At 41.1% G+C, this 19,783-nt stretch overlaps 1 protein-coding gene across 1 annotated transcript in view; it reads right to left on the bottom strand.

Annotated features, from left to right (window-relative positions):
- The window catches only part of MYO7A (myosin VIIA), a 1,588,820-nt gene that overhangs the window by 1,070,711 nt on the left and 498,326 nt on the right, over positions 1-19,783 (bottom strand). Inside the window, exon 14 of the mRNA XM_044073349.1 lies at positions 7,847-7,982. Coding sequence (XP_043929284.1) covers positions 7,847-7,982 — 136 coding nt within the window. The remainder of the gene's footprint in view (positions 1-7,846; positions 7,983-19,783) is intronic.

Here is a 19,783-nt window from a genome sequence, read left to right as displayed (position 1 = left end):
ATCCTCCTTTGGCACCAGCACCACTGTGGAGGCCCAGGGATTGTTGGACTCTTGAATTACCCCTAGTACCAACAGCTCCTGTATCTCCTCCCACAGAGTCTGTTTGACTCTTTCAGGCACCCTATAAGGGGCCTGCCTAATAGGCCTTTGGGGTCCTGTATCTAGCTGGTACTGCAGCAGGTGGGTACACCCTGGTTTCCCAGTGATCATGTCCCCAAATTCCTGTAACACTGCTCAGATTTCTCTAATCTGGGTAGAAGATAGCTGCTAGGACATTGCTACCTCTTCCAGTGAGGTGTCAGTCCGAGCGTCACTGAGGAGATCAGTCACCAGATCTCTCTCAGACTCCTCCTGCAAGCCATTGCAAATGCTCAGCACAAGGGCCTCCCTGTCATGGTAAGGTTTCATCATGTTAACATGGTACAACTTGTGCCCCTGCCACCTGCCTTGCAGTTCCACCATGTAGTTAACATCATATACCTTTCTTACCACTTTGTAGAGTCTCTCCCAAGCTGCTTTCAGCTTGTTGTGTCTGACACAGATGAGAACCATTACCTGTTGCTCTACAGCATACTCTCTAGCTCGAGCATTCCTGTCATACCATACCTTTTTCTGTTGTTGGGCTTCTGCCAGTTCTTGTGGGCCAAGCCCATGAGTTACCTGAGCCTTGTCCTAAGGTTTAGGACATATGCCACAACAGATTCCTTGTGAGGTTCACACTCACCTTCCCACTCATCACTAACTAAATCTAGAGGTCCCCTCACCCTATGCCCATAAAACAACTAAAAGGGTGAAAAACCTCTGGATTCCTGGGGAACCTCTCTGCAAGCAAATAACAGATGGGGCAAATATTTGTCCCACTCCCTCTTAAACTGGTCTGCAAATGCCCATAGACTTGATTGTAGAGTTTAACCTCTCAACAAGACCATTAGTCTGGGGATGGTAGGGGGTAGTCTTCAGGTGCTTCACCCCACAGTACTTCCACAGGCAAGCCAGCAGGTCTGACAGGAAATTGGCACCTGTATCAGTCAGTATTTCTTTTGGGAAACCTACCCTGCTGAAAATCTCTAACAAAGCATTTGCCACATTTTCTGCCTCAATGGAGGACAAAGCCACTGCCTCTGGGTATCTTGTAGCATAATCTACTATCACGAGGATATATTTTTCCCTGTGGAATTTGGGGTACTTAGAGGCCCCACAATATCCATAGCTACCCTCTGAAATGGCTCTTCAATCATAGGCAAAGGCATCAAAGGAGCTCTCATCTTGTCTCCTGCCATGCCTAACTTTTGGCACTGCTCACGGATTCTGCAGTACCCTGTTACATCTCTGGAAATTCCAGGCCAATAGAAGTTCTGCAGAATATGTCTCTTTGTACGTTTTATGCCCATATGACATGCAAAGGGAATATCATAGGCTATGGCTAGAAGCACCAGACAGTAGGCTCTAGGCACTACCAACTGCTGCACCCACTCACCTTATAGCCCATCCTCAGGGGGTCCACTCCCTATACAGTAACCCTTTGTCCCAGTATACAGATTTCCCCTTCCCTTGAGAATCAGGTGCCTCACTAGCTACCTGCCTCAGCTCTTGCAATGTAGGGTCTGAGAGCTGAGCCTGTCTCAGCTCTCTCTTTGTAACCCTCCCCAGCTCCCCTTCCACAGGAAGTCTGGCATCCTCTGACAGAGGTGCCTCACTGTCAGCCTGGGTACTGCTACTCACCTCTATCTTTGCAGTCACTCTGTCCAAGGGAACATCAGTAGCCACAAGCAGCTGTGGCTCACCTTCAGTCTCACTGCTACAGGGTAGCTCCCTCCCTGAAGTAACCACCTCACCAGTCCTGGCTGCAAGCATGTGGTCTGTCTGGGTCTCCCCCAGGCTATCAGACTCATACACTTGTCTCCAAGCCTGACTGCAGGTAACTGCACAAGCACATGGTACTGCACTATCAAAATCATTCCCTATCAGGACATCTGCAGGGATATCCTCAAACACACCTACTTGCTGGTTTCTTTTTCTACCCTCCCAGTCAAGGTGAACCCTAGCCAAAGGTATTTGGAATGGGGTCCCTCCTAAAGCTCTGAATGGTGTAGACTGCCCAGGCAAGTATTGCTCCTCTGTACCATTGCAGGTTTTACAATGGTTATGTCAGAGGCTGTGTCTCTCTTAGCAATGGCCTCTTTACCATTCTTGATCATTGGATACAACTTATTGTTGTAGATTGGTACCCTTGTTATCTCAAGACAACCTATTGCTGGCATTTTGTCTTTACCTCTTGCTGGCTCCCCTCACCTTTTGTTTCCCACCTTGCCTCCGTGGAGATCTGTATGCCACATGGCGCCACTGGTTGAATTCAAAACATTTAACCCTAGGTTCATACGTTCATAGGTTCATAGGTCAGTACTAGGCTAATTGTCTTTGCAGGCCATTTTAAGCCTAGCCAGTTATCCCATCTGAGAATCAAACCCTGCATATTTTGTTTGTAAGGTAAACACCTTAACCATTATGCTAACTCCCAACCCTCTGGACATGTACCTGGGCTAGTGGCTTCCCCTGCTACTGGCAGATTCTGTTGGGGCAGTCTGGGCTGCCCACCATGGGTTCTTTTAGACCCATGAGCACTACTGGGGGTCCCTTTCCTGTCCAGAGATGTCCTGCTTGCTAGGTATAAGTATCCCTTCTTCCCCAACTCATCTGAAGTAGCACATATTCTATCAGTTAACCAGATCCTCATGGCCTCAGGCAAAGTTCTAAGGGCTTGTTCCCTCACCAAAAGGTATGTCAGCCCTTCAAAAGTGGTGACCTGACATCCACTCACACACCTATGAATATAAGTGCTCAGTTCAGCAACATATTCATACACACTTTCACCTGCCTTGCGTATGCTCACGAAACCTTTTCCTATAAGTTTCAGGTGTTAGCTTAAAAAATTCTAACAAACAGTTCCTAACAGCGGTATAATCAAAATATTCACAATCAGCAAGTTTAGACACCACAGTTACAGCTTTACCATGGAGTAAGTGGGTCAGGAACCGTACCCAGAGCCTTTGGTCAACTTCATACTGTTTACATCCCCTCTCAAACACATGAATGAAACTATCAAAATGATCCCCCTCTTTAAACTGAGGAAGAAATTTACTGACGTTTTATGCTTCTGGGGTCCGGTTACTCCCTTCCCCATTACCTCCATGACTCTGCCGAAGAGTCAGCATCTCCTTTTTGTACTGCCTCTGCCGCTCCTTTTCCACAGCTTCCATTTCCAAATGCCTGGCCTCCAACTCAAGTCTCTTTAGCTCCAGATGGATTTTTAAGTCCTCTGCACAAAGGTTGAGCTGTCCATTCCCTGAGTGTTGTACATCTCCACGGTCAGTCTGATCATCCTCCTGGTTATGTTTTCTGATGTAGCTGTAACAAAAGCTGCAATCATGTTTGCCTTAGTCAGATTTCCCTGCACCAGTCCTTTAGCCTGGCACTTCTCAGCCAACTGGCTCCATGTCATCTTTCTATACTCCTCTGCTGACATGTTTGCCTGCTCTTCCTGACTAACTAAGGTAACAAAAGAAATGAAACAATTGTGATCTGAACTCTAGGTATTCACTCGTGGCTGATTTAGAATACAAAAACACCTTCAGTGATCACTGTACACAAGCTACAGAAATTCACTATCCACACCACTACAAGCCAATTGCCAACCAATTAATATGTGGTGTGGATATCCCACCACATTAATATGTGAGGCCCATGCACTGGACCAGCAATCAAGGAGCCTCAATCCTCACCACTAACACCAGTGAGGGGCATCCACATTGGTTAGGATAACAAATACCCACACAGTAAAGTACAATTCCCTTAAGAGCACACAGAGATCACAGTCAGTCTTGGGCTGGTTTCTCCCTTTCTCTCCAGATCCCTAATAAGACTCCCCACTGGCACAGCAATAGGGTCCAGATTTCAGCCTAGTGGGCAATCTAAAACCTCCAGCATCCTCTCTATCCAACCAGTGCTTTGTGACCCTGCCCAAGCAGCTGACACACACACACACACACACACACACACACACACACACACACACACACACACACACACACACACACACACACACTTTGAGATATGAGTTATATACAAACACACAGACTCCTGGGGAAGGCTGGCACAGATTCTCCAGCTGTGTTCTGTTTCTGCACAGTCTAAAATGTAGTACAAGCTGCCACATCCCACTAATATTTATCAGCTACTAAAAAGCTCCTTAGTAAAGTGTGTCCAATTATTACTGTGCAATATTATTATCCAAATGGTAAGTGTGACTGAACAGCAAAGCTTATTGGAGTGACTTGGACAATATCACTATATACATGCAATGTACTCTACAGCTTAAATTATCTCTGCACAAAACAGCCACAGTTAAAAGTTTTAAAAATATCTAATAATAAATAATAAAAACACAAGACAATACTTCGTACTATACAGTGCTAGTCAAGAGTTCAGGGATCACAGAGAAATACTTAAAATAATATAGCAGAAAAGTTCTGACATCAGTACAGAAAAAAACTAATCTAATCTTCCTATTTCCTAGTTATATCTAAGAGAAAACACAGTTTTAAAAAAAAACTTACATATAGAGCATAGGCAGAGTGCTGGTGATGTTGGATGTTCTTAAGAAAAATGCTCTAATGCTCTCATTCTTTCTGTCCTAAATTGATAACACAGTACCACTGACTCATTTCAGATTACATCATTATTTTCTGTTTCCTGGGCTAACAGAAGCTCAGAATATAACAACCCTTTTGATCTAGCACCTAGTCAGGAAGCTACAGCAATAAATGGCATTATATATGCAAATTCTAGCAATTAACTCTAGTCTCAAAACAAAAGCAAGAATTCCTTCATCCAGAGATCTTGGTTCCAGGTTTTGCGATCAAACAATTATACAATGCTTGACTTATCAGCTTCCCTACAGCAGAGTGCACTGTTGTTACATTTTTGCAGTTCCACATTTAACATAATTTTTTTCCATTTAAGAGAACAAGCATGTGGCTTATATTAATATTTACAAATGACAGAATTATCTACAAAATTCTACCTGGCTAGGTTGGCAGTCATCACCTATCTTCACAGACGGATCAGACACAGTTTGTTGATCATCAGCTTATCAAAAATGAAAAAAAGAAGAAAAACATTGTTTTCTGCACCACAAGCACAACTCATACTAATTATATATACCAACTGTAAGATCACATTACAGTGAGGAAAGGGTAAATTCTTCAGTGGCTATTGTAGCTCTGTCTCACAGACAATCCATTTAGTAAAACCTCATAGAAAGACCCAGCCATGTTAGTGTCTTCCCTGTGTAATACCTTAAACCTCCTGTAGTAGAGGTCCATGGGATATATGCAAATGACCGCTTAGGGACATACCAGATTTCAGCTACATGTTTTTTAAATGTCTATGACTTTTTACTTTTTTGAGTTTTTATGGTGCATTTGAGCAAATAAAGCCAAACTTAACTTGCTGTAAAAGCAAGTTTCACTCTTCTTCTGAGCCCATCAGTACATCCACAAACAGAACAGACTTGTTTTTGCTTCTAAGAGAGGAGCTACTACTTTCGTACTGTCTCCTCCTAATATGCCACTAGTTGTAAAGAGTCCTGATCTAGGAGAATCCCTGCACAAACCCAAAGCAATAATACTAAACAACACTACATGCAAACCTAGACCACCTTCCATTCTGGCTCTGGTCTCCACTGCAGATTCAAAGAATGACCTTTTCTTGTAAGGATATCACCCCATCCTCCCCCATCCAGAAAGACGCAAGCAAGCAAAGCCTCATTATTCCTCTGCCTTCCTCCACTCTTCTTATCAGTTCCTATGGGTGCCTGAGCTGCCAATCAAACTTGCATCCCTCTACTTCAGCATAATTAGTCACAATTAGATGCATAAACATTTTAAAGCATTCACCACATTCGGAGGTGCAGCAATCAGTTTCTATGACAGCTACGTTCATCAAAGATTACAGCTAACATATTTTTGTTTAGATAGTATTTTTATGTCTAGTACAGATGCAACTCCATAATGCTGTCTGTCTGATTATTCTGCATGTTATGAGCATCATTGCTGTTCTTATGTTACATCTTCATCTATGGTGCATTAGCCATACCTCTACTACCTGAATAATTTTCCCATTGGTAGGATGCACATTATAGAAAAAGACATTAAACCAAACAGTATAAAACATAAAAACAGAATCAAAGAGTGCCCTGTAAATCCTTTACTGCATGCCTGGAGTTGTTTCTTGTGTTGAGAAAATATGGTTTGTAATGCAATAAGAATATGCTGAATCATCTGTATAAAGCTTAAATGTTTTTAAGCAGTGCTTTAAGAATATGCTGAATCATTCGTATAAAGCTTAAATGTTTTCAAGCAGTGATTTAAGTTCAAAAGTTCTGGTGCAAATTTAATCTGAGATTTAGACTCAGAAGCCTATGCATGGGTAAATACTTCATAAATGGCTGTCTTCAGCAACAGATCATGTCGAATTTTGCATTGTACATTTTTAGCACCAGCACTATAACATCTGAAAATGTGCAGTGATAGCCATTAAGAACTGTATCGTGATCACACCATAACAGTACTGTTTCACTGAAGGCAGTGCACTCTTTAATAAAGTTCCTTTACACTTCAAATTGATAAAAGGCTTTTTTTTTTAATTTAAGTGTATTCAAACTTACAAACCTGTCTTTTTTGGTAGTGGTGACTGACCATAGCTGACCATACTCAAATTGCATCAAATGATGTACACTTTTACATAACTCAATCATATATCCATAAAGCTTTGGTACATCTGTATCTAATTATCCCCCACAACACACACACACACACACACACACACACTCACACTCACACTCACACACACACACACACACACACACACACACACACACACACACACACACACACACACACACTCACTCACTCACTCACACACACACACACACACACACACACACACACACACACAACATTTTTTGTAGTTATTAAAACAAAAATTATTGGTCTCTTTCATTTATTTCCCCAGTTTTACTCACACTGAAGAAATGAATTGACTTGTTGTAACTGACAGCAAGCTTCTAGCAGCATGTTATCCTTAATCACTGAATGTTTCTAAACTGTAAAACAGAATGTTAAAGCTTTAAACCTCCCAAAGCAGGGCTCTGCTCTGCACACCTGATCTGTACTACCCAAAACACTGAACTCCAAAGAAAGGGAAATGCAATTCACCTTTTTCTCCAAGTTGGTTGGATCATGGAGGTAGAATATTTTTAGTCTGAATAAGGAAGCAGAGATCCCACAGTGAATTAATTTAATAAACCACATTATTCAATTATTTTGCTGTAAGTTCTGCTTACTAGTCTGTCTGGGTCTTTGCACACAAACTATCTTTTAATTAACAGATTTACTTTACTTCGGTAGCATCAATGTTTCTTGCTTAATATTATTCAAAAATGGCTCAATTATCACACCCTGACTGTTGAACGATAATCTAATTTACAGTCAATAATAGTTTCATTACTTTTTTGTAAATTTAGAATTGAACACCAGTGTATCTCAAATGCTATGTCTGAACACATCAGAAGTGCAACAAAATATAATTAAGCAACACAGCAGGATACCATTTGTGAAATGTTATTCATTTTGTAGCCTTGTTTTGAATTTAAAGTAATTGCTGTCAGTCTTGACATTAATAAAGATTAAATCCATACTCTCACCCTCGTGAGATCACATAGTATACACCACTAGTTAAACTAGCTTGCATCAAAGTAATTAACAGTGGGTTTGAACTTGAAGCATACCTTTACTTTCATAATAAACCACACCAGCAAAATGGCTGATTCCAAACTGTGTCTCGTGAGTATTCTTTGGAGGAATGTAGTTAGTATTCAGTCTGTGCTGGGAATTCAGTTTATTCAGCATTGTAGTGTCTGTGCCCTACACAAAATAAAGAACATAGTTGATATTCTCAGCTGTGAAAAACAGAAGACAATTGATATGTGTGAAATCATTGCAGTATACATTAAGAAATATATTTAAATAAACATTAAAAATGGTGAACTGTGGCAGCCTCCATCAAGGAATGTCTGAATGTTGCTTGAGGAAGAGGCCTGATACCTTAAGATATAGTACTGTATCTGACCTCAGAGTTACTAACTTTTGTGAACCACAGTATGCTGAGACCGCTGCCAAGCAGACATCTCTGAGTACCAACTTTATTTGTCTCCAGCAAGGGAAAATTCTGCCATCACAACCTTGTGTAAAGTGGATGCAATACATTTACAGAGCTATCCTGTACTATTCAGGTCAATTTCTTCCTCTTTTTTTCACTCACGTAACACAGAATTAGTATATTTTCAGCCACCAGATTGGTTAACATTTTCATTTCCTTCATTGGATCTTTTAGATACCCACAAGAATACTTTTGCTTGCTGCATTTCACCTTTTCCTCTCTTTTCTGGACTGTGATTCAGTAAAATTTGTGCTGTCATTTAAAGACATGCTGCCACCAGCCACAACAATCTGACACACAAAAAAATCGCAATTAGTATTTACCATTAAAACAAGCCATCATTTAAATATCTGTATGGTATCAACAGCTATAAACAGTCACTCTTCAAAAAGCAGAAACCAACAGCTGAAATTTTACCAGGTCTGCACATATCCCCTTATACTAATAAATAAAACCACCATCTATAAGCTTGTGAAATTACTTTAATACAACACTTTACTTGCAACATTAAAATATTTAGTCACCTATTTTATAAAGTGAAATAAGAAAAAAGAAGCTATACACATGTACAAAGGAATTAAAAACAAATAGGTTTTAACTGTCTGAATACTGAACATTTATAAAGGTGATGTAATTAGCAACCATTTTCATTTTAGTTACAGACTCTTTCAATACTATCACAGTACTCATCCATTTTGGGAAACTACAGTAGTGGACATTACAAGATACACTGCTATTGTGAAAGGAACATCACTGGCCTACTGGACTCTAAACCACCTGATCCAGGTGAGCTCTACTCAATCTTTCTGTACTGTTAGGTGCAATAACTTGTAAACAACTTTTATTGTGTTGCTGCATAGCTTGGATATATTTATTTGTTATTCATTGCTCTGATTTAATGACAACTACTATACTGCTGCATTTTATCTCTCTTGTGAAGAATAAAAGTATTTATAAAAAAGATTTTATCATATAAGTGCTATATGGAAGAACTTTATTAAATTATGTGGTCCTTTCACTACCAGATAATAAAGTTTTGCTGAATTGTTTCAACCTTTGGCATGTAGGTCTAAACAACAGTTGCAAAGTGTTAATTGAGCTTCTATCATCTCCTTTTTCCACAGTCAAGTAACTCTGGAAGGAATGTATAGATCAGAAAAAGTAAAGCACACTTTGACCTGGAGTAATATTTCATGTAACCCCGTTCCAATGGCATTACAAATACATGCACACCAGCTTATTTTCAACAGCTTTGTTACATTTCCACTGAAAACTATTACATACATATTTTGTACAGTTCAATTTTTTTTACATTCTATTCATTTTGCATACTAAAAAAGTCAGTTGAAGCAACATACCACATTTCTATGAAAACATATTAGCTTAATGTAGCTCTGCTATATGTTTTACTAATAGGCAATTGCAAGCTTCACTCAGCAGTTCTCCTTCCCTTCTTATATTCAAGTAAGGTGTCAAGTGACAACACCAAGTATTAATGCTTGGTGGTTGCAGACGCATTTTAAGTTAAGTTACCCAGACCCCTGTCTTGACAGACCATCTGTATTTGCATTACTCTCACCACTCTGCTTCTGTATTATCATACTATAGGACTATAATCTCAAACTGGGTGGCCGCAGTGCTGCAGCAGTTAGCATTGCCGCCTCAAAGCAAGAGGTTCTCTGGTTCGATCCTTGGCTGGGTTGCCTTCTGTGCAGAGTCTGCATGTCCTCCCTGTGGTCACATGGGTTTCCCTTTGGGTGCTCTGGTTTCCTCCCACATCCTAAAGACATGCTGCAGGTGGATTGGACACTCTAAATTGGCCCTAGGCATGAGTGCGTGCATGTTTGTGCCTTCTGTGGAAGGGTGGGCACCAGGCTGGCAACTCTACACCGTAAAAAATTCTCCACTGCCAGTCATAAGCAGACAGGTGATACGCTGTGGTGACCCCTAACCAGGAAAAGCAGAAAGAAGAACAAGGACTATAATCCCAAACTCTAGCTAAGAAGCTTTCCATTTTGCACACTGACTCTTTGCAACCATGTTAAGAGATGATGATCTGCAAACTCTGTGAATTTTCTACCATATACGTAAGCAGGAAGATTCTGCAGTGGCCAGACTATTCCCAGATGTTCCTTCTCCCCAGATGCATACGATTCTTCCCTTGGATGACGTTGAAGACTAAAGCACACTACCAGATACCTCTCCCCCTTTGAAATGATGTAGGTAAGTGCAGCCCCAGTCTGTGGTTTGAAGCACCTCATCATCACCCCCTTTTCCCAAGGATGTTGCTTCAACTGTACCCACCTTTCACAATTCAGAATCACTGCTGTACTTTCTTCAACAATCATATAGGTATTCAGTCATGCAGTCATCCATCTCCCTGTTGAACATCCTTATCTAGTCATGTCTCCAAAATCTGATTTACCAGATTGTCTTCTCTTTGCCTGCACATGACTGAACCACTGTAATCTATTCTCCTTAACCTTCTCTGCAACTTGGGCTGTGCATTGGCTTCAGCTCTGGTGTCTCCATTTCTTCACCTACCCCACTGTTCACCCTACTGCCCATTTCAGGCACTTCACCTCCATCACATTAAGTGCTGATGTACTTTCACTACCCACATTTCTGTGTCATACAGAATCACTGACCACATTTCTATTTTGTACATTTAAGCTTTCACCTTCTTTGGCAGAGCAGACACTGTGACACAATGGCTAAGATTAGTGACTCACAAAACAACTTCCAGGATTCCCTTGTGATCTCGGATCACTGTTTATGTGGAGTCTGCATGTTTTCCAGATGTTTGTACAGGGTTTCTTCTGCCTCACGTATAGAAGGTACCATGTTGAAACTCAGTCTTTCTTTTGAACCTGGGAGGACTGCCAACAGAAAATGCTCCCAAACATGAAGAGAGTTGTGGGCAGCAGCACAGACTCTAGTGAGTGCTTATCTGGGGAAGAGTTGTGTAGACCAAATATGGTGCACAGTTTCCTCCGGATAGCAGAAAACAGATTACATGCCTTTTAGGGCTATCTACTTCATGGTGTAAACATTTGTCTCTAGGTGATTTGTTCACATCGAGTAATATATCTTGAATCATCTACCTGCATGATAAACCCCTGGCTGTAATCACATCTAGTGACAGCAAAAAATCCACTCTTTACCTCCTTGAGCTTCTGCAATGCCAGCTCACAGTTGATGTCCAGATAACCTTATCTGGTTTGTTTTTTTTCAGACAATATCTATGAGAAAAGTGACTATAGTTATATAGTGAGGAATAAACTTTCTGTAATACCCCACTGTCCCAAGGAATGCTCTTACCTGCTTTTTAGTAACAGGGTTAGGCCACGCATGTACAGTGTCCACTTTGTTGTAACTACTTTGATGACCAATATAAATTACTTCTACGATTTCTTTCTGACTTAATACTCAACCTAGTCAATTTTAATCTGCTCAGCACCTCCCAAACATGTAACATATGTTCCTGCATAACCTAGAACACAGTCTACACCTTATGAAAAAATATGATATACCAGCTTGTAGAAGGTTGCTGGGGCATTTTTCATCCAAAAGGGTGAATTCATATAGCCCAAGCAAGAAAACAAATGCTGGCCTTACCACTGGGTACATGCCAGTTATCTCTAGGTTGACAGATATCAGATATTCCTCCCTCCGCATCTGCTCTAAGACTTCACCTACCCCAGGCACATGGTATGTATTTGCTTTTGTGAGACTATCTAGTTTCTTATAGAGAACAGTAAAATTGGTCCTTCCTCCTTTTTTGTGATTAAAACTGCCAATGAAGCCTAGGAACTGCTGGATTCCAGGATTACCCCCAGATTCAACATCTCCTGCAGTTCCTCCAGTGTCTGTTTTTTTCTTGGCATGCTCAAGCAGCCTGTATGCAGCCTGTAAGATTGGCTGTTCAGTTCCTGTGACCACATGTGGCCCTTTAATAGTCCGGTAAATTCTTACTTAGCAGTCAACATGCCCCCAGATTCTCACAGCACTACTTGGATTTCTGTAGTGTTGTACATTATCACTAAGAGTGTTCCAGGGGACTAAAGCTGATTTAGTGCTTTCTGAGCACTTATGATTAACATAGTTTCCTTCGGGTTTTTGTGTTTGTGTTTCTGTTTGTGTTGTGGTTGCCAAATCCCCTGAAACTTGGCAAACTGAGAAACATCCCCCAAGCAAAGTCCGAGGCATTTGTGACCACAGATTGAGAAAGGTTGAGGAGTTAAAGGGGGGATCTTGGATTGACAAGAACTTGACTGGCCCATTAAAGATTTCTTTTTTTTCACAAAACTGGGCACAGAAATTGGAAAGGATAGCTGAAAAAGATACTGAGCCCAAAGTGATTTGAGGAATTCTTTCTCATGTGGAGTCCATGAATCTGAGAAATCTCAGAAATTCTCTTGCAGTAGACATTTTTGCTGATAAAATAACATAATAATAACCACAAAAAAAAACACTAACAGGAACCACTCTAAAAAATTTTTTTTTATGATGAAGACTGAGAAGATGATGGTAAGAATCATTTTTTCTTGAGGAAGAAAAGCTGTCATCAAAGAGTTGTACAGAACACACCCTGGAAAAAACTATCATGTGATAAAGAATCAAGGATGACTCCATCCTGAGGTTGTTGAGAACATTCATGGCAAATTGTAAAGAAGCTAGATTAAATAAACTTACATTACATCATATTATATTATATTAGTTGATGCTGAGATCAGGAATTGTTCAGGTAAGGGTTAAATGTATGAGATGAAGTCTGCAATAAGCTATAACTGGGGCAAGGCACTTGGTAAAGACCCCTGGGGTGGTAAAGAAAAGAGTGGGTAAATAAGTAAACAGAAAATACAACCCCAGAGCACAGAACCTTTAAAAAATATGTTACTTTTTGTGTTTAGATAAGCATCTCTTAGGTCCAAGAAGTCCAGAAATGCATCAGCTAGCAGGGGAGGAAAGGAATTTGTAGAGGCAATATTCTGTATTTTGGAATGTGAAGAAATGTGCACAGTTTGTAAGGGTCTAAAAATGGGCCTTCAAGTGTATTCCTTTTTAGGAATTAGAAAACAATCTGAAATAAAAAGCCTTTTCCCTAATGAAGAGGGAAACTGGCTATATAAACTGTGAAACAGAATATCTGAAATGATTTAAGACAGAAGATGAAGTTCATCCCTTGAAGGTTGAGGAATTCCAAATGAAATGGAAGGGGGTGCCCACTGCAACCTGAATTGGTTCTCTGTGATCCTTATCACCCAAGAGCCTGAAGTTATTGACTGTCAAACTGAAAGTCATAGCGAAAGATTCCTGGAATTCTGAGAGGAAGGTCATAGTGCAGAGGGGAAGACAGAGAACGGAGGCAAGGACAGTCATGATTTTTTGTTAAATAAACTTAAGACCCATCCCCTTTCATTCTTTCTTTCTTTCTTTCTTTCTTTCTTTCTTTCTTTCTTTCTTTCTTTCTTTCTTTCTTTTTTGCTCTCTTCTTTCTCCTCTTACTTTCATCTGGACAGCTGTTCCAGTGCCATACATCTGTTGAGCAAACAAATTGAGGTCTATGGGTAAATCACTGGGGACTACACTAAGTCAAAATTGCCAGGCAGTGGACTTACAGCAAAAAAGAATTTTATCAGCTTTAAAAAATGCTGATCTGTGTGAGTGTAGGTGAGGAGGTATGACCAAGTGCTGATCTTTGCTTATTATTCTGACTTTGCAAGATAATAAGTTCATTAGTTCATAGGTAAGTACTAGGCTAGCTGGCCTTGTGGGCCATTTTAACCTTAGCCAGTTTGCCTTTTTGTGCTCAAAATAACCTATCCCATTTAATTATAGTCTGGCCTTACCCATCCTATGGTCGATAATTATATATTACCCCTAATGAGAATAACTGGAATTATACCACAGATAATTTGAAGGGACCCATGGATGGGATAAAGCATTTACGAGCTGAATCTGTCCAATAGTACTACACGGGACTATCCTGGAGTACATTTCTTGTTTCCCAAACATAGATCTAAATTGCACTTAAAAATGGACAGGGGTGATTATTGTGTATTTATCAAGCTGTGGATGGTAATTCATTGCTGAAACTAAGCAGAAATTCCTTAAGATTCCAAGAGCAGGATAAGTTATTTCTTACACTTATTTCTTTGACTTGCACTTCTGTAATGCTTATAATTGTGCTATACAATTAATCTACTACATTTTGCACTGTTATAAAGCTTTGTTACTGTTTCACTGCATTTATGTACTGTTTTATACTGTTTTAACTGTATTTTACATTGCTAGATACTGTTTCATTACTCTAATTGCATGTTTACTGAATTACTTAACTGCAAACTGCTTTTTCATACTGAGAGTTGTATTTTCTGTTTGTCAGTGCTCTATCCATGCTTTTCTGTGCATTTTTGATTTTTTGAGGTTTCTGTGTTCTAATCTAGTCTGTTTGCAGTTAAAAGCATTCTCTAGAGTCTGCTTGCTCCTTGATCTATTTAAAACTTTCATTTAGTGGCTACAGCTAGTAGCTGTAATAGTTTTAGTCCCCCCTCCCTATTGTTGTGGTAGTTTTAGTTTCCCACCCTCCTTCCCTATTGTGGTGGTGTTCTTATACTTGGCTTTGCAGTTACCTGCCCATACTGTATATTTGATCTGGGACACTCCTCCCAGTCTAGTGTCATTAGTTCATTCATTCTAACAGAGAACATTTGTGAAGGCCAACCCACTCAGATTCTTAACCTTGAATTAACTTCTGTTCCAGCTTTCTCCATTTCCACTTTATTGAAAAAAAAATTCTAAGCTTGTTTCCCCCCTTTCCTGTAACAAGTCTAGTACAGATACAGATTTGCTGTATCCAGGACTGTTTGTAAGCTCCTGAAGCCCCCCTCTTAACTAGGGTTAAACTATTCCTGGCGCCATAAAGTCTGCTGTTCAAATTTTCCCTTACAACTAGTCAGCTTTTTAGTTTTAGCACTCAAATCTGTTTCTTTGAGCTCAACACTTGTTCAGAACTTGTTGTAAGCACTAAATAAGCTACAAATTACTACAGCACTCAACTTTCCTCACTTGTCTAGAGGAAAACAGTTTTTAGTACTTAATAAATAAGCACCTATCCAGGCATGTCTAAAGGTCAGCTCCCAATGTTTTTGCCTGTCTGCCTAGTTAATCTGGGCATCTTGGGGCAATGCAGCAATTGCCTCATGTACACAGACAACCCTCTCCTCCAACCACCCAACACTACAACCTGTGAGAGATGCACTTATATAGCCAAACTGGAAGCAAAGCTCTCTTCACGGAAGACTGGACTAGACAGTCAAGAGGAGAAGATAAACACTTGCACCTCACCACACTCATCACATAGTCCCGCAAAACCTACACCACCAAAACACACACATAGAAGTACAAAACACACGCCTGCAATCGTGGAGGCTCTCAATAAAAATCTGCCCAAACAACCGTGACCTCAAAAGCAGAAATGCAAGCAATCTTCACCCCCAACACAACCCAAATGACACATAGCCCACAAACTCAGTGTGCCACTCAACTACAGCCCTTAAGGCATAACGTACCCAACACTCTAGTCATAGGTGACTCTATAGTCAGGCACACTGATGTTCCACTCACAGGTTAAACAAGGAGAAAGTTACTGTCAGCTGCATGTCAGGTGCCAGGATACACCACATAACGCACGCACTCAGGTCACTCCACAACAAGTACAAATATGACTCTGTCATTGTCCATGTTGGTGTGAATGACCTGAGACATACCTCCCTGGACTACATGAAAACGGACATGGAGGAGCTCTCTGATCTTGTAGGCCAGGCAGGTATGACCCTAGCCCTGAGTAGCACACTGCCATAATCCAGAATGATACCACACTACAAGGATAAAATGATTGACTTCAATAATTGACTTAGCTTCTGGTGTCACTCTAAGGGGATTCAGTATCTGTCTGCCTGGAATGACATGATCGACAGACCACGATGCTTTGCCAGAGATGGCCTGCACCTGTCGCCCTTGGGATTCCGGATACTGGCAAAGGCTCTTGCCACCCCTATAGTGCCTTTTTTAGGCAAGGTTCAAATGATAAATTCACCACCGTAACAGGTACAAGCAAGAAAAATCTGAGGGTAATGCTACTCAATGCTAGAAGTCTAAACCTCAAAATGCACTCACTCGAGGCACTCCTTAAAATGGAGAACATCGACATCTGTGCAGTGACAGAGACCTGGTTCAAAGTCCAGAGAGCACCCCTGCATTACCAGGCTATAATTCATATCACACCTTTTGGCCACCTAACCCGGACCAAAACACTAAAGGCGGAGGCGTGTCCATATTCATTAAGGATGTCCACACCTCCAAGCTAGTTGCTCACCATAATGCATCCGAGATTATCCAAGTGCAAATAACCCTGGGCAAGACCGCAATCCAAATTGTAGCTTGCTACAGACCCCTCACCATGCCCCAAGATTCCCAATCCTCTTTTCTTGATAAACTGGAAAATATTAGGGTACAACCCAACACCCTAATAATGGGTGGTTTCAACTACCCCACCATTAACTGGGAAAACTACTCATGTACCAACTCTTGTGCTCAACGTTTTCTGGAATTCATAAATTCCAATGCCTTGGATCAACTTATCCACACCCCCATCAGGGGCAGCAATATCCTAGACCTGGTCATTACCAACATGGGCGACCCATGTTCCACACCAGAGGTCAGTTCCTCATTGGTCAGATCCAATCACAAGCTAATCACCCTAGACATCCACATCCCGCCCCCACCCCCTATTAGGGAAACAACTGTAAAAAATTTCTCCAAAGCCAACTTCAAGCTTCTTAAGACAGAAGTGGCAAACTTCACGACACCCATGCAGATGGACAATAGAGGGACAACTGCTGAATCTTAAACAAATACACTTTATAAGCACTTACACAAGTGCATGGATCATACTATCCCTAACAGAACCAAGATGCTATCCTCAAAAAAAAGGAAACCAATCTGGTGATCTTCTGCCATAAACAAACTCTACAACAGAAGAAAGAAACTGTTGCAAAAAAGAGTAAATTCCCATGATTGGAGGAACTCCCTGGTCAGCCTCAGTAAGAAGCTGAGATCCCTCATAAAATCCTCCAAAGCTAGTTATGAAAACAAAATCGCAACTGATTCTAAAGACAACCACAAAGCATTCTATAGCTATGTCAAGAATCTCAATGGCAACACTCAGATCTGCTCTGAGTTACAGCACAATGACACTAAATATACAGAACCAACTGATATTGCCAACATCCTGGCAGATAGGTTCAGTGCTAACTTTACCCCCCTAAAGAGACCATCTCTATACCGAAAGAATGCAAAGTTCCTGTAATCACGGCTGCACAGGTAAAAACTTCATTCTCCAAAGCCAAGAACACAGCATCCATGGGACCTGACAACATCCCAGGCTGCATTCTACATGAACTACAGAATGAACTGGCAGCCCACCTAAGTACCATGTTCAATCATAGCCTCACCTCAGGCTATGTGCCCATTGAATGGTGCACTGCGACGGTTATCCCACCCCGCAAAGGGGGAGCCATGACAGACCCCGGGAACTACTGCCCCATTAGCCTGACAAGCCTGGTCTGCAAGGCCATGGAACATATCATCATGGAACTCATAAACAAAGACATTGGTAATCTCCAAACTCTGGACCCCACACATTTCGGGTTTGTAAAAGGCAGATCATGTCTCCTAAACCTGATAGACTTCTTTGAAGCAGTCACCAAAGCCATAGATGAGGGTAAGGTGGTTCACACAGCCTATCTAGATCTTGCCAAGGCTTTTGATACCATCCCCCACTCTGGAATTATAGATAAACTCACTAAACTAGGTATAAATCCCTATGTCACAAGATGGGTTGCCAACTGGCTTACTGACAGAACCCACACTGTGAAAGTAGCAGTCTCCAAATCCGACTTCAGACCAGTGACAAGTGGAGTACCACAGGGTTCAGTCCTGGGTCCTCTCTTGTTTGGTATCTACTTCTCTGAAGTACAGGCTAACACAGAGGGTCTTTGGCTAACTAGGTTTACAGATGACTGCAAACTAGGAGCCATAATCGAAACTCCTAACAATGTGGACATCCTACAAAAGGGCCTCACTGAGACAGATGCCTGGTGTCAAAGCCATGGCCTCAAGCTCAATGCCAAAAAGTGCATTGTCATCCCCTTTGGTAAAAACTCTGTACCCATGAACTACCACATAGGCGGTAGTCTACTTAACACTGAAAGTGTGATAAGAGACCTTGGGACACAGGTGGACAGTAGTCTCTCCTTTGATAATCACATTGCCATATTGGTCAGGAAATCCTTCTACATGGCACACTCATCCAGAAAAAAAGGTCATTGCTCCCCTCTACTCATCACTCATTAAACCCATTATAAAGAACAACGCCCCTTTTGGTATGTACCTCACAAGACATCTACAACAACTGGAAAGGCTGCAAAAGTACCTCACAAACAGGATTACTGGCCTCAAACAGATGTCCTACACAGACCATCTCAAAAAGCTCCAGCTTTACTCCGTCGCATATCGCCTACTCAGAGGTGAGCTCTGCTTAACATACAAAGCTTTGTCAAACCCAGAGCTGTTGGACATGCTCCACTTAAAGAAATCCCAATCCCTCCGAGCTACATGCTCTAGGGACCTAAACCTTGTTACCACAATAAACAGAACATGCTGGAGGGATAGAGTCCTGTCCCAGAGACTTCCCATACTCTGGAACAGACGACCTATCTATGTCAAACAAAGCTCCTAATTAGCACTCTTCAAGAAAAATCTTGATGATTGGGTGGGAAATAGGAAATTCACCCTGGGGATCACCTCTGTGGCTCTGCTTGACAGGGGCACAGGAAAATAATTTTTTTGGGTGGCGAAAGCCATGGTACCTTTTTGGCTAGGCTTATATAGGCCCTAGGGCCAAATAGCCTAGTACCTACCTATGAACCTATGAACCTATATGTGAAGCAAATTGAAAAGCTTTAATTTGTGTCTACTGTTTCTATGTGACAAAGCTAAAATGGGTCATTTTTATTACAATCAGACATCTGAACTGCACACAGTAGTAGCTATAAGTGGTGTGGGAATCAGAGCTGTTTATAGGAAACAATTGACTCTATTCTTGTTTTCTCTCTTTAAACCGTCACTATCTGGCCTTGAAGGAATAGTGTACATTTGCAAGATTAATATAATTTGTACAAAGCAACTTAGAATACTTTAATATGCAGTTACTGTTTGCATGGAATAGAGCTGATACACAATACATGGACATAATTCTTTTTTCTCAGAGACATATGAAATGCACACAGAAGTAGATATTAATGCTAGGTGGGATGGGAGCTGTTTGCAGAAAATAACTGAATTTTTTGTCTTTTTCCCATTTTAAACAGTCACTATCTGGATTTGCAGGACTAGTAGAATGGGTTGCCAACTGGCTCACTGACAGAATCCACACTGTGAA

The sequence above is a fragment of the Protopterus annectens genome, chromosome 5.part1 (assembly GCF_019279795.1).
Source record: "Protopterus annectens isolate FY-2018-M chromosome 5.part1, PAN1.0, whole genome shotgun sequence".
Taxonomy (NCBI): Eukaryota; Metazoa; Chordata; order Ceratodontiformes; family Protopteridae; genus Protopterus; species Protopterus annectens.
This window is presented reverse-complemented; position numbering and strand designations above follow the sequence as displayed.